General features: G+C 46.1%; 1 protein-coding gene across 2 annotated transcripts; it reads right to left on the bottom strand.

Moving 5' to 3' along the window:
- Nucleotides 1-616: 616 nt before the first annotated feature.
- Nucleotides 617-11,807, bottom strand: LOC133238235 (intelectin-2-like). 2 transcript variants are annotated; one of them, XM_061401125.1, is made up of 8 exons: nt 11,709-11,807; nt 11,418-11,481; nt 10,687-10,797; nt 9,501-9,748; nt 9,017-9,175; nt 8,493-8,613; nt 6,644-6,747; nt 617-923 (listed from the first exon to the last, which is right to left on the bottom strand). In XM_061401125.1, exons 1-8 carry the CDS (start codon nt 11,718-11,720, stop codon nt 771-773), a joined length of 972 nt encoding a protein of 323 aa, XP_061257109.1. In that variant the 5' UTR covers nt 11,721-11,807; the 3' UTR covers nt 617-770. The 2 variants fall into 2 exon arrangements, with proteins under 2 accessions (XP_061257109.1, XP_061257119.1); XM_061401135.1 differs by having other exon boundaries at nt 10,687-10,794.
- Between the last annotated feature and the right edge of the window lie 1,824 nt (nt 11,808-13,631).

Genomic DNA, 13,631 nt, shown 5'->3' with positions numbered 1-13,631 from the left:
GTTTCTGAGTTCTCTGAGCCACTCTAACAAATTAGTTGAACCAAAGAAGGGATTCACTGGACCCTCAAATATATAGCTGGTCCTTGCAGACTTCCAACTGGTGTTGAAGTGGGGGATCCAAGGGGCAGATGTATAGGACTGAGCCATTCACATGTGGGATCTGGGGATTTCTCATAGTAGATTGGGTCAACATTGAGTTGAATTGTAGGACCTCCACCTAGCTATCAGTCCATTTCTTGGAGCTGAGACAACCCTCCCCAACACACACACATTGCAATTCATACTACAATCATTTTAGGGACAATGTCTTAACTGTCAAAGCTACAGAAATCAAGGAAATGGGTAGTCTCAACTACCCAACTTTTTTCCTACAGAATCTAAATAATAGTCACATTTTATTCATTATGTTTCCTTTGAGAGCTTGATTTGACTAGCCAATAACAATATGGTAGGAAAAATTAATGAGAAAAACTTTCCCTTGCTCCTCAGTCTTACTCAGGATTTGCCTACAAAGAGGGGCAAACTTGTGTTCTGGGACCTGAGACTAGAAGTTCCCAACTCAGAAAGTAAATCAAAAGTCACCAGAATAAGAGGCATTATTTTAATACATCTTCCAGGTGTCAGTCAATTTGTAAAAAGAATTTAAAAAACTTAAGAGTCACAAATGATGTAATTTATTCTCCTTTCCTTGTTGGAGAAAATGGAAACATTTTTCCATCTCTGAGTTTCTGGGCTTAGGAACTGGGTTCCACGTCTCATACACTCAGGTTTCAGCGGTAGAACAGGAGCACAGCTGCCTCAGTGATCTCCCGGCTGGAGCTGCAACCCCGGTGAGTTCCGTATCCATCCCAGTCAAAGGAAGAGAAATCCCCACACTGCACAGGATCAGACTCTGGGAAGAATCCTCCTCCACCGATGCAGTGCTGGGGGGCAGGGAGAAGACACAGTGAGGGGTTGGCTGTGGACACCACAGAGATCTTAATCTTTAAATCCCCTGGAATCTTTGGTCCTCCTCCTACTTGGCCTAGACCACTCCCCTGCCAGAAATCCTCCCTCCAGTGGACTCTGAAATCATGTTCTTTCCTGAATTCCTTTCTACCTTGCTTCATCTTTATTCTCAGGCCTTTTACCTCACCCTTTTCCCTCAACTGATTCCCCCAAATGCTATTCCCCACGGTTCTGGCCACACCAGTCTCCTGATGATGGCTCATCTTCTCCCATGACTTTTGTTAGTATCAGCATAATCATACATTGTCAAGAAACTCCTAAATCTCAGAAGTCAGGTCCATATTTTCTGAGCTTGAAACCCCATAGGCAACTGCAGCCGCATGTCTCCATCTACATATCTCTAGATCTAACACTCCAGTTGAGCAAAACAAAACTAATTCTTTCTCTTTCTGGCCTTGAACACCCTGGCTTGGGTCCTCAGCATTTCACATCTGCATCTTTACACCTGCCTCACTACCTCCCTGCCCCTAATTTCCCTGCTCTTGGATCCATGTCCTCCACCTGGCTATATATCATTATAGAAACATCAAAGCTGATCAGGTCACTCCTCTGTTCAAAATCCTCTGAAGAGTCACATCTTCTACAACATGAAATCTACATCCTGGACAGAATGGAAAAGTCCCTGCTTACCCTGCTTCCTGTAGGTATTTCCAGCTTCCACTCCTGCTTCTACCTAAATGCACGAGATGCTCCAAAAGCAAACAACAGCTCAAGGGCCTTTCAACATCCCCATTGGTCTCTCAAACACCAGTGATTCTGAAAATGTTAGTCACTCATGCTAGACAGGCATCTTTCTGCCCTTGTTACTTGCTGAACTCTACACACAGCTTTTGAGACTCAACAAAAATGTCCCCAACTCAGAGAATCAGCTATGTGCCATCATTAGAGGTAGAAGTTCCTACATTTTGTTCCCCAGGCCCCTTGTTTATGTTGCTATCACAGGTGACACCACATTGCAACCGTGCACTTCTGTCTCCATCCCATTCAGTCTGATTTCCTTAAAATGACTGTCAGCTGTGCATGTCTATTATTGAGCACTTTGTGGGTGCTCTATCATGTATTTTTATGGAATCAGTGCTTGCAAGGGTACATGCAAATGAGCACTAATGAACATGATAAGGCTCCATGGAAGCCAATGTAGGGGGTGACACGTCCCACCCCACTCCCAGGGCCCACACCTGCTTTATCCTCAGAATTGTAACCTAAGGGCTCTTTCATGAGGACACAGTTGTCTCATTTTGACTGACAAATGGGCAAACATATTTGAGGGGGGACATGAAGACGTCCTTCAGGGTCACATTTCTTAGATTGACAGGCAAGAAATGAAAAGGGCCTAATTGAATGTTCTCCCCGCTATATTTCTGACACCCTCTTCTTCTTGCCCCTCCAGTCACAAAATACCCATCAAAGACAGTCTCCAGCCAACACGCCTATGGTGTTCTCTTTTACAAGACTGGAAAAACAACAAACACCTAAAGCTTCTAGAATTTACTAAGAATATTTGAGAATGTCTTTGTGACCTCAACAAACAGAAATACTTCTTAAACACAACATAAAAATGCTAATCATATATGAGAATATACCGAAATTGAACTTCAATACAGTAAATTATGTCCAGTGGTCAAAAGGTATAAACTTTCAGTTCATTTTTCCTGTTCATGCCACACATGTTACAGATCTCAGCTCCCCAACTAGGGATCCAGTTGGGCCCCCTACAGTGGGAAATTGATCTTCAAACCATCAGGAATATAAATAAGAAGATGCAGGCACCAGATCAGCGCCATGGTGGACTCTTGGCTCCAGGGTGGGGGATCAGCTCCAGGATGGCCGGTGGCAGAGGTGAAGGCAAGTGCCCTCTGCTCCTGGGAGTCCTCCAGCATCAGCTCCAGCCTTCTCCGGACCCACTTCCCAACCACTTCAGAAGGGCCTTTGCCTCAACCCCCAGCCACATACTGACCGACGTCTGATGGCCCGTGAAGGTTTAAACGTTCAATGTGGACTAGCAGTAGGACGGCCAGGGCACTAAGCAAGTCATCCAGCTACACTGAGGGGCTAAAGCACACGTCCCTGCTAATTAGGGTCTGAAAAACGTGGTCCACTGGAGAAGGGAATGGCAAACCACTTAGGTAACTTGCCTTGAGAACACCATGAGCAGTATGAAAAGGCAAAAAGACATAACACTGAAAGATGAACCACCCCCACCACCCTACCCCTGCCTAAGGTCAGTAGTTGGCCAATATACTATTGAGAAGATGGAGAAATAACTCCAGAAAGAATGAAGAGGCTGAGCCAAAGCGGAATGACACCCAGTTATGGTTGTATCTGGTGATGAAGGCAAAGCTCAACGCTGTAAAGAACAACATTGCATAGGAAGCAGAAATGTTAGGTCCATGTGGTCGAACAGGAGATGACAAGAGTGAACATGGACATTTTAGGAATCAGTGAACTAAAATGGATGGGAATGTTGCTGCTGCTGCTGCTAAGTCGCTTCAGTCTTGTCCGACTCTGTGGGACCCCATAGACAGCAGCCCAACAGGCTCCCCCGTCCCTGGGATTCTCCAGGCAAGAACACTGGAGTGGGTTGCCATTTCCTTCTCCACTGCATGAAAGTGAAAAGTGAAAGTGAGGTCGCTCAGTCGTGTCCGACTCCTAGTGACCCCATGGACTGCAGCCTACCAGGCTCCTCCATCCATGGGATTTTCCAGGCAAGAGTACTGGAGTGGGGTGCCATTGCCTTCTCCAGTGGACAGGAATAGGAGAATTTAATTTAGATGACCATTATATCTACTACTGTGGGTAAGAATCCCTTAGAAGAAATAGAATAGACCTCAGAGTAAACAGAAGAGTCTGAAATGCAGTACTCAGGTGCAATCTCAAAAATGACAGAATGATCTCATTTCATTTGCAAGGCAATTCATTCAGCATTGCGGCAATCCACGTCTATCTTCCAACCACTAAGAAGAAGCTGAAGTTGAATGATTCTATGAAGACCTACAAGACTTCCTAAAACTAAAACCAAAAAAAGATGTCTTTTTCATCATGGGACTGGAATGCAAACGTAGGAAGTCAAGAGATACCTGCAATAATAGGCAAGTTTGGCTTTGGAGTACAAAATGAAGCAGGGCAAAGGCTAACAGAGTTTTCCCAAGGGAGAGCACTCATCATAGCAAACACTCTCTTCCAACAACACAAGAGACAGCTCTGCACGTGGACATCACCCGATGGTCAGTACCAAAATCAGACTGATTATCTTCTTTTCAGCCAAAGGTGGAGAAGTTCTATACACTCAGCAAAAACAAGACCTGGAGCTGATCATGATCAGATCATGAGCTCCTTATTGCAAACTTCAGGCTCAAATTGAAGAAGGAGGGAAAACCACTAGACCATTCAGGTATGACCTAAATCAAATCCTTTATGACTATACAGCAGAAGTGACAAACAAATTCAAGGAATTAGATCTGATAGAGTGCCTGAAGAACTATGGATGGAGGTTCATAACCTTTACCAGAAGTGGGGACAAAAACCATCCCAAAGAAAAAGAAATGCAAAGGCAAAATGGTTGTCTGAGGAGCCCTTCCAAATAGCTGAGAAGAGAAGAGAAACAAACGGCAAAGGAGAAAAGGAAAGATATACCCATTTGAATGCGGAGTTCCAAAGAATAGCAAGGAGAGATATAAAGCCTTAAGGGCCTTAGGAAGCATCACTACAGACAAAGTTGGAGGTGATGGAATTCCAACTGACCTATTTCATATCCTAAAAGATGATGCTGTTAAACTGCTGCACTCATTATACCAGCAAATTTGGAAAATTCAGCAGTGGCCACACGACTGAAAAGGTGAGTTTTCATTTGAATCCCAAAGAAAGGCAGTGCCAAAGAATGTTCAAATTACCATACAGTTACATTCATTTCACATGCCAGCAAGATACGCTCAAAATCCTTCAAGTTAGGCTTCAGCAGTATGAGAACTGAGAACTTCCAGAGATGTACAAGCTGGGTTTAGAGTAGGCAGAAGAACCAGAGATCAAATTGCCAACATATGCTGGATCATAGAAAGCAAGGCAATTAAAAAAAAAAAAATCTATGCTGCTTCACTGATTATGCTAAAGCCTTTGACTCTGGATCACAACAAACTAAAATATTCTTAATGAAATGGGAACACCAGACCACCTTACCTGCCTCCTGAGAAACCTGTATGCAGGGCAAAAAGCCACAGTTAGAACTGGACATGGAACAATGGAATGGTTCAAAATTGGGAAAGAGGTACATCAAGGCTGTATGTTGTCACCCTGCTTATTTAAGTTATACAGAGAGTACATCATGAAAATGCAGGCCTGGATAAAGCACAAGCTGGAATCAATATTGCCAGAAGAAATGTCAACAAACTCAGATATACAGATGATACAACTTTAATGGCAGAAAGTGAAGAGGAACTAAAGAGCCTCTTGATGAAGGGGAAAGAGGAGAGTGAAAAAACTGGCTTAAAACTCAACATTCAGAAAACAAAGACCATGGCATCTGATCCTACCACTTGATGGCAAATAGAAAGGAAAATGTGGAAACAACGTCAGATTTCATTTTCTTGGACTCCATAATCACTACAGACAGTGACGGCAGCCACAAAATTGAAAGACGCTTGCTCCTTGGAAGAAAACCTATGACAAACCTAGACAGTGTGTTAAAAAGCAGAGGATCGCTTTGCTGACAAAGGTCCCTGTAGTCAAAGCTGTGGTTTTTCCAGTAGTCATTTATGGATGTGAGAGTTGTACTATAAATAAGGTGAGAAGCAAAGAATTGATGCTTTTGAACTGTGATGCTGGAGAAGACTTTTGAGAGTCCCTTGGACAGTAAGGAGAGCAAAGCACTCAGTCCTAAAGGCAATCAGCCCTGAATTTTCATTGAAAGGATTGGTGCTGAAGCTGAAGCTCCAATACTTTGGCCACCTAATGCAAAGCCCTGACTCACTGGGAAAGACCCTGATGCTGGTAAAGATTGAGGGCAAGAGGAGAAGGGGTCAACAGAGGATGAGATGGTTGGATGGCACCACTGACTCAGTGGACATGAACTTGAGCAAACTCTGAGAGATAGTGAAAGACAGGGAAGCCTGGCATGCTGCACTTCATGGGGTCACAAAGAGAGGGACATGACTTAGCAACTGAGCAACAACAACAGTGGAGTTCCAGAGTCCTAATTACTGGACCATCAGTGATGTTCCAGAATTTCATGTATAAAGTAAGTCCTGGGGGTGTCAGGTACAGTATGGTGACACTAGTCATAAGACTATACTATACATTGAAAAGTTACTCAGAAAGTAGATGTTAAAATGTCTCATCACAAGAAAAAAGAATTTGCAACTGTGAGTAGTGCTGGGTGTTGGCTAGACTTGTTACAGTGATCATTTCATAATATATAAAAATATAGAATCACTATGCCATATACCAGAAACTATTATAATGTTATAGATCAACTCAATCTCGATTAAAAAATAATAGCTAAAAAAATAATAATAGCTACAATTTAAAAATTATGTCTACAAAATGCCAGAAAAGAGTAAAAATGCAAGCCACATCAAACACCCCAGACAGGTACACACACACACACACACACACACAAGCCATGGATCTTCCCCAAACTCACGTGCTCAGTGTTACAGCCAGTGACTCTCATCCCAGCACACAGGGCATTGGCTGCCCTCTCATTGTTAAACACCCTGAACTGGACAAATCCTGCAACAAATTCTTCTGGAAAAGAAGAGGCAGAGAGAAGGTCAAGGATTCAAAGGACGAACTGGAAATATCTTCCCTTTGACCAGCCCAGGAATTCCCTAAATCAACAGGTCAGCTTACAGCCAATCTGTGGGCAAAGAGCCCAGCACTTTTCGACAGTGGCTGCTGCATCCTGGCCTTAGAAGAGACCCTCCCTCCATCTGGGGCAAGAAGACCAAGGCTCAGGCTCACAAAAGTCACTTGTCTGTCTAAGGCTCATAGGAGAAATGAGATCCACTGGCAGATCAGCAAGAAGACCTCCAGGGGTTCAGCAGGAATAAGCAATGATCAGAAGCAGCCATCGGTCTCTGCTGGCACACTTCTCATCCAATTACCGGGACTTTAAAGTAAAATGACTCTTATTTTCCCACCAAAGACAAGTTCTGTGGCTTTATCTTGCTTAAAAGGTCTTCTTACAATAATAGCTATCCATCATAACGAAAACAAATTTTTCTCATTACTTTGCAAGTTCTTCTCACCTGTGCACATTAATTAGCTCTTAACTATGGTAAGATTCTTACAGTGACTCAGGAAACTCAAACCAGGGCTCTATGACATCCTAGAAGGGTAGAATGGGGTGGGAGGTTCAACAGTAAGGGGACATATGTATACCTATGGTTGATTCATGTTGATGTATAGCAGAAACCAACACAATATGGTATTGGTTTAAAATAAATAAACAAACTAAGGGGAAATTAGAAATAAATAAACTAAGGGGGAAAAAGAATCAAACAGGGTTATTAGTTAAGAAGCCTGAGCTTATAGGTTTTTCATGATGGTTACATAACAAAAATTCATGTCACATTCCTAGAAAACAGCTTGGCATATTGTACATGTTTAATAAATGCTAAGGATCATTAGGGTTACAAAAGATCACTCCTGGGTGTTCTTTGGAAGGAATGATGAAACTCCAGTACTTTGGCCACCTCATGCGAAGAGTTGACTCATTGGAAAAGACCCTGATGCTGGGAAGGATTGGAGGCAGGAGGAGAAGGGGATGAGAGAGAATGAGACGGCTGGATGGCATCACCAACTCGATGGACGTGAGTTTGAGTGAACTCCGGGAGTTGGTGATGGACAGGGACGCCTGGCATGCTGCAATTCATGGGGTCGCAAAGAGTCGGACACGACTGAGAGACTGAACTGAACTGAACTGAAGGATCATAAAGTTTTCTTTTTTTCTTTTTTTTTAATTTTATTTTATTTTTAAACTTTACAATATTGATTGGTTCTGCCATATATCGAAATGAATCCACCACAGGCATACATGTGTTCCCCATCCTGAACCCTCCTCCCTCCTACCTCCTCCCTCCCCATACCATCCCTCTGGGTTGTCCCATTGCACCAGCCCCAAGCATCCAGTATCATGCATCGAACTTGGACTGGTGACTAGTTTCATATATGATATTATACATATTTCAATGCCATTCTCCCAAATCATCTCACCCTCTCCCTCTCCCACAGAGTCCAAAAGACTGTTCTATACATCAGTGTCTCTTTTGCTGTCTCGTATACAGGGATATTGTTACCATCTTTCTAAATTCCATATATATGCGTTAGTATACTGTATTGGTGTTTTTCTTTCTGGCTTACTTCACTCTGTATAATAGGCTCCAGTTTCATCCACCTCATTAAAACTGATTCATTAACTTTTCTTATTTACACTTTCCCCGAGAGTGCAGAGAAGGGTTGACAACTGGGCTTTGGAAGCAGATACTCACCCTTACCACATGGTGAGTAATAAGATGCAGTTTTCTCAGCATCGCCAAAGTCATACACAACAGGAACGGCTGGGCCGTTGTCAGCCCAGCAATTCCCTGCTCCGTATTTCACTGGGTATTTCTGCAGGGACCCAAAATACAGATTGTGGAAGACAACAGAGATACTGCCATTCTGGGCAGTAAAGGCTTTATACCCTCATGTGGCATTATTCAAGAATCAGTATGAATAATACTGGTGTATTTCCCCCCTGCCACCCATAGCTAGGACCCTAACCAGCCTCAAGACCCCTATCCTTTTCACTCTCTACCCGCCCCCAATCCTCTCCCCTAGGCTTCTTCCCCTGCCTGGCTCACAGTTCCTCTGAAAGAGGCGGCACACTAGTTCATAGTGACGCAGAGGTAGTAGAAAGCCAAGCAGAGGCCCTTAGTGATATGGACAGAGCAGACTTACTCCCCATCCCAAACACCTGACTCTCAGCTCACCAAAGGTAGTGCCCCCACCCCCAGCCAGCAGCGCCAGGTACCTGGTAGAGTCCAAACAGATTGTGCCCCAGGCTCTGGAAGAAGCCAGTGTTGGTGTGGTACCTCAGCAGGGAGCTTTTCCTCCATTGCTGCAGGGGGGACTTGTTGGGCACATGCCAGATGCCCAGGTCCTGGGCCTGGATGTCATAGTAGCCAGGGTTCTGCAGAGGGACACACACTCAGCCTGACCAGTCAAGAAGGTGCCACCAGCCAAAGACCCACACACGCAGTCCTCAGTGCAGCTGAGAGCTCAGGTCTCCAGGGAACAGGTGCCCAGCAGTACCCACAACCCCACCTCCCTCCAGCAGACGACGAGACCCCACCACACAAACAACCTTGGTGAAAGGAATTTGTCATTCAAGACATGGACTTCCGTCTTTATTCTTCTCCAGCCCCACCGCCACATCCCCATCTCCCACCCTCCCTTCCACATGCTCTGCTCCAGCCACAAGCAGCTCCCACCCTTTCCCACTGGGTGCTCAGTACCTTGTAGTCATCGCTGGTGGCGGCCTCTGCAGACCCAAACGTGTTGTAGTTGGCCCAGTTGCCGTCGCCCTCTGGGTAGTCAGCCTTGTTGCCCTGCTGACTGGACCAGCGATCGCCCACCGTGCATTTCCCACGCATGTTGTTCTCATGGACGCTGGCCACCAGGGTCCAGCCACCACCCCCAGAGGTCATGTCACAGAAGGTCTGGTAGACGACACCATTCTCAGTGCGGAGGTGATACAGGCCATCTACAGAAGGAACCAGTCAGAGACCCCCTGTCTGACAGCACAGGGTCCATCTCAGACTCACAACCAGAAAGACTCTGGGAAGTCAGAAATGTATCCTGAAGGCTCCCATACATATCTGCTTGTTGAGGACAATTCTCTGTGGACACTGACTGCCTTTGTTCCACGCTACCCTTTCAAAAACTTTGTAGAGCGAACATCTTAGGAGACAGAGATGGTATCTCCCTCAGGATAGAGCCTTCTTCTGGCCAGAAGAGGCCAGAAATCACACCTGACCACATCTCAAGGCTACATCAGGGTGTGGCCTCTGCAACTCAGAGGTAAGGGCAGGCATGGTCACTGCCCATTATATGAGATTCAGATTCCCTAACTGCACAGTTCTTCCTTGTACTCAGCCCCAGAGAAAATAAACTGTTCTTATCCGAAAAGGCTTGCATTTGCTTGACGAACCCAATTTATGAGCCACTTGGCAAACAAACTGCATGGGCAGATATCTCCTGGCCCTTTCACATCACTGGAAGGGAGGGGATCCAGAACACCAGCACAGGAAAAGGCTGATGCTCTGGCTACTTCTGATTGTGAGGAATAAAGCTCTATGTCTCTGCCTCTGGAGGCTCATGTTTTCTACCAGAATCTATGATACTAGGGCAGAACTAACTTCTTAGCTTACAAGCAGGGAAAAATCTTACACTCACTGGAGCTACAGCCATCATACTAAGACTCACCAGAAACACCACCTTCTCCCTGTGTTCAGAAGATCATGTCTCCGACAACTAGGCTGGACCCAAAAGCCTCAAAATTCCCAATAGAAATCTAGGCTGGAAGCTGGAGTCAGAGCAGACAGGAGCAGTAGGCACACCCCCTCTTGATCTCCATGATCAAGATCTGTTTAGCTAAAAAGTGGTTAAAAGGAAAGGATGCTGAGTTGGGTTATTACTCACCAGCTGCTTTATGGCACCTTTCTTTGATTTCCTTGCAGCTTCGTGGAAGGAAAGACAGGTAAGGAGCACAGGTTTCCTCCTCCCAAAACTTCTCAACGGCAAGTGTCCCTGCTAGAGGATGTGAGGATAATTCTCAGTCTCATGCCGCTCACACCAGCCTTCCTGGCCATTGGCTCCTAGCCCCTTCCCACTTCACAGGATCATCACTAGGCTGTGAGGCCCCAGAGGTCAGGATTCTCTCCGCTAAGAATAGCTGACCACAATCTAGTACATACTCAACACTTGCATTCTTCTCCACAACCAATTAAACACAAAAACTCTCATTATGCCTACTGTGATAATGGAATCATGAGGATGAAGACTAGGGAAGGATGTTCCCTGGACACAGCCCTGACCACCAAGCACCCTCTGGGAACCCCAAGACCAAGGCTATAGGAGCAGGAGCAGCTAGAAGGAAGCCCAGTCTTCACCACCATGGCTCCCCTGAGCGCCCTCAGCCACACAGAGGCACAGATGGATGGACCCCAGGACAGGCCTTAGCTTCAGACCAAACATCCAGAGACACCAGCAATCAACACTCTGGCCACAGCTCAATTTGGCTGCAAAGTGTGGCTTCTCTGCATCTCCATGACTCCCCCTCTAGTCCAGGACTTCAGCATCCAACCTGGTTCTACACTCTGTTTTCCACTGCACGTCTGAGCTGATGAAACTGCTGCTTCTGAGTCACTTACCTGCACTCGGCCCTCTGGTGGCCACAGCGAGGAACAGCAGGAAGTAAAACCTGACTCCTGTCCCCTAAGTACAAAGGACATGCACACGGTCATTGGCTGGTTCATCCTTTCTCTCCCTTTCATCCTTTCTCTTTGAACTCTCTGAGTAAGGAAAACTCAAACGGAAAGTGAAGGGATTCTGGGTGCTCTGGACCTCCTGGAACAGACCCCACCCCAGTCAACCCTTCAAATCCTTAAGGGGCCACAGTCTCCTTTCTCTCAAACTCCCCATCCTTAAGGCCAGGACCAGACCTGAGCTGGCATTGTGGCTCCCCACACACTGGGATCCTGTCTCAGACTCAGCACAGGGAGCTAGCTCTCTGCTTCCTTCCTCAAAGGTGCCAGGAGCTGAGAGCGCCCAACCAGGAGGAGTCTCAGAGCTCCTGGGTCTGCAGGGAGGTCTGAGGTACTTAAAGTGCTGAGCATATGGGCCCCGCCCATCCCAGCCTACTTCGGGCTGCAGGCCGCACCCTTGAGCGTTCTTCCTTGAAGCTTCCTGAGCCTCAGGCCCTGGAGAAGGAAATGGCACCCCACTCCAGTACTCTTGCCTGGAAAACTCATGGACAGAGGAGCCTGGTGGGCTGCAGTCCATGTGGTCGCTAGCAGTCGGACACGACTGAGCGACTTCACTTTCACTCTTCACTTTCATGCATTGGAGAAGGAAATGGCAACCCACTCCAGTGTTCTTGCCTGGAGAATCCCAGGGATGGGGGAGCCTGGTGGGCTGCCGTCTATGGGGTCGCACAGAGTCGGACATGACTGAAGCGACTTGGCAGCAGCAGAACCTCAGGCCCAGGCAAGGAGAAGGAATGTGTGGCTGGCTGGAGGGGCAGGAGGCAGCTCTCCTGGGCACACAGGTGACACTCACACAGGGCTCCCTTCCATAACAGACTCTGGGGATGGACGGGACCTCACGGTTCTCCCCTGCAGCCTTTCCTGCTCCCACCTCGGTCAGATGCCCCAGGGCCTCACACACCTCTGTCAAGTCATCATCCTTCCAGTCTCTCCTGAAACTTCACCATGAAGCCGTCCCTGACACCCCCACCCCCTGGAGAAGCTGATGGATACTCTCCTGTCCTGCTATGGCTTTTTTCCAACCCCTAATTATGTGATGTCACACTGTCATGTCATTCTTGTATTTATTTGGGGTTAGAAATAATTGAAAATTTACAGAATATTGTAAAAATAAAAACAGTTCATAAACACAAATATAGCCTTTACCTAGATCCACCAATTGTGTGTGTTTCACCCTATTTACTTTATCATGTATACCCTCTCTCTATATTCACACACAAACTTACACAACACTTTTTCTGGGCAAATTGAGGGTAAGCTACATACATGAAGGCTCTTTCCCATAGATAAGTTTGTATTTTATTAATAGAGATATCTCATATATAACCACAGTGCAATTATCGTTCACACTTTTCAGTGTAGCAGTGTAACTTGCTAGGGTCCACCAGCCTGGGAGTTCCACTCAGCTCAACTAGCATCCATAGTAAACTGAAATTTCTCTGGCTTTTATTCCTCCCATTATTAGGAGATTTCTTGCCTACATTTGAAGCCCATAATCCCCAGGGTACACCTGCTTACAATGTTCTACATCTCCATTGCACACCCGTGCCAGCCCAACTCCTCTCAGCACTGTCCACTGCCCACACTCTGGCTGACCACTGACCCTGCGATACCTCATTTCCGCCACCTCTGCTGCTGGGGCTGCTCTGGGGGATCAGTTGCTGGTGCTCAGGACATTACTTCCTGTCCTTCCTGGGCCTCCAGCAGCGTATCTCTTTGCTGTCCAAGATACAGGAGCCATCATGCTTCTTCAGTGCAGAGGAAGGCAAATGCCTTACACACATACAAACCACTATCTAATCCAAGGCCTGGAATGTTATTAATAACTTACACTTACCCGTGCACTCTACTACATCACAACCATCTGAATTTGTTTTCAGAGAAGACAAGCTTGGAGAGAGAGATGGAGAGAGGACTGACCTGTCTCCCATACATCTCTGCTGTTTGCTACAGCCATAGGGAAATGACCACTAATACCACTTAATCAGGCAATTTCTCAGGTAGTCATTTGGGTTGTTCACTGTGATTAAGTCCCTTCTTTTTGGAGGCCCAGGAAAGACTGCCCCTCTCCTCTGTGAAGTTAGGTGGGCCATGGGACTT

Source organism: Bos javanicus, chromosome 3, assembly GCF_032452875.1.
Source record: "Bos javanicus breed banteng chromosome 3, ARS-OSU_banteng_1.0, whole genome shotgun sequence".
NCBI classification, from domain to species: domain Eukaryota; kingdom Metazoa; phylum Chordata; class Mammalia; order Artiodactyla; family Bovidae; genus Bos; species Bos javanicus.
The sequence above is the reverse complement of the archived record's forward strand: the minus strand, read 5'-3'. Positions and strand labels throughout refer to the sequence as shown.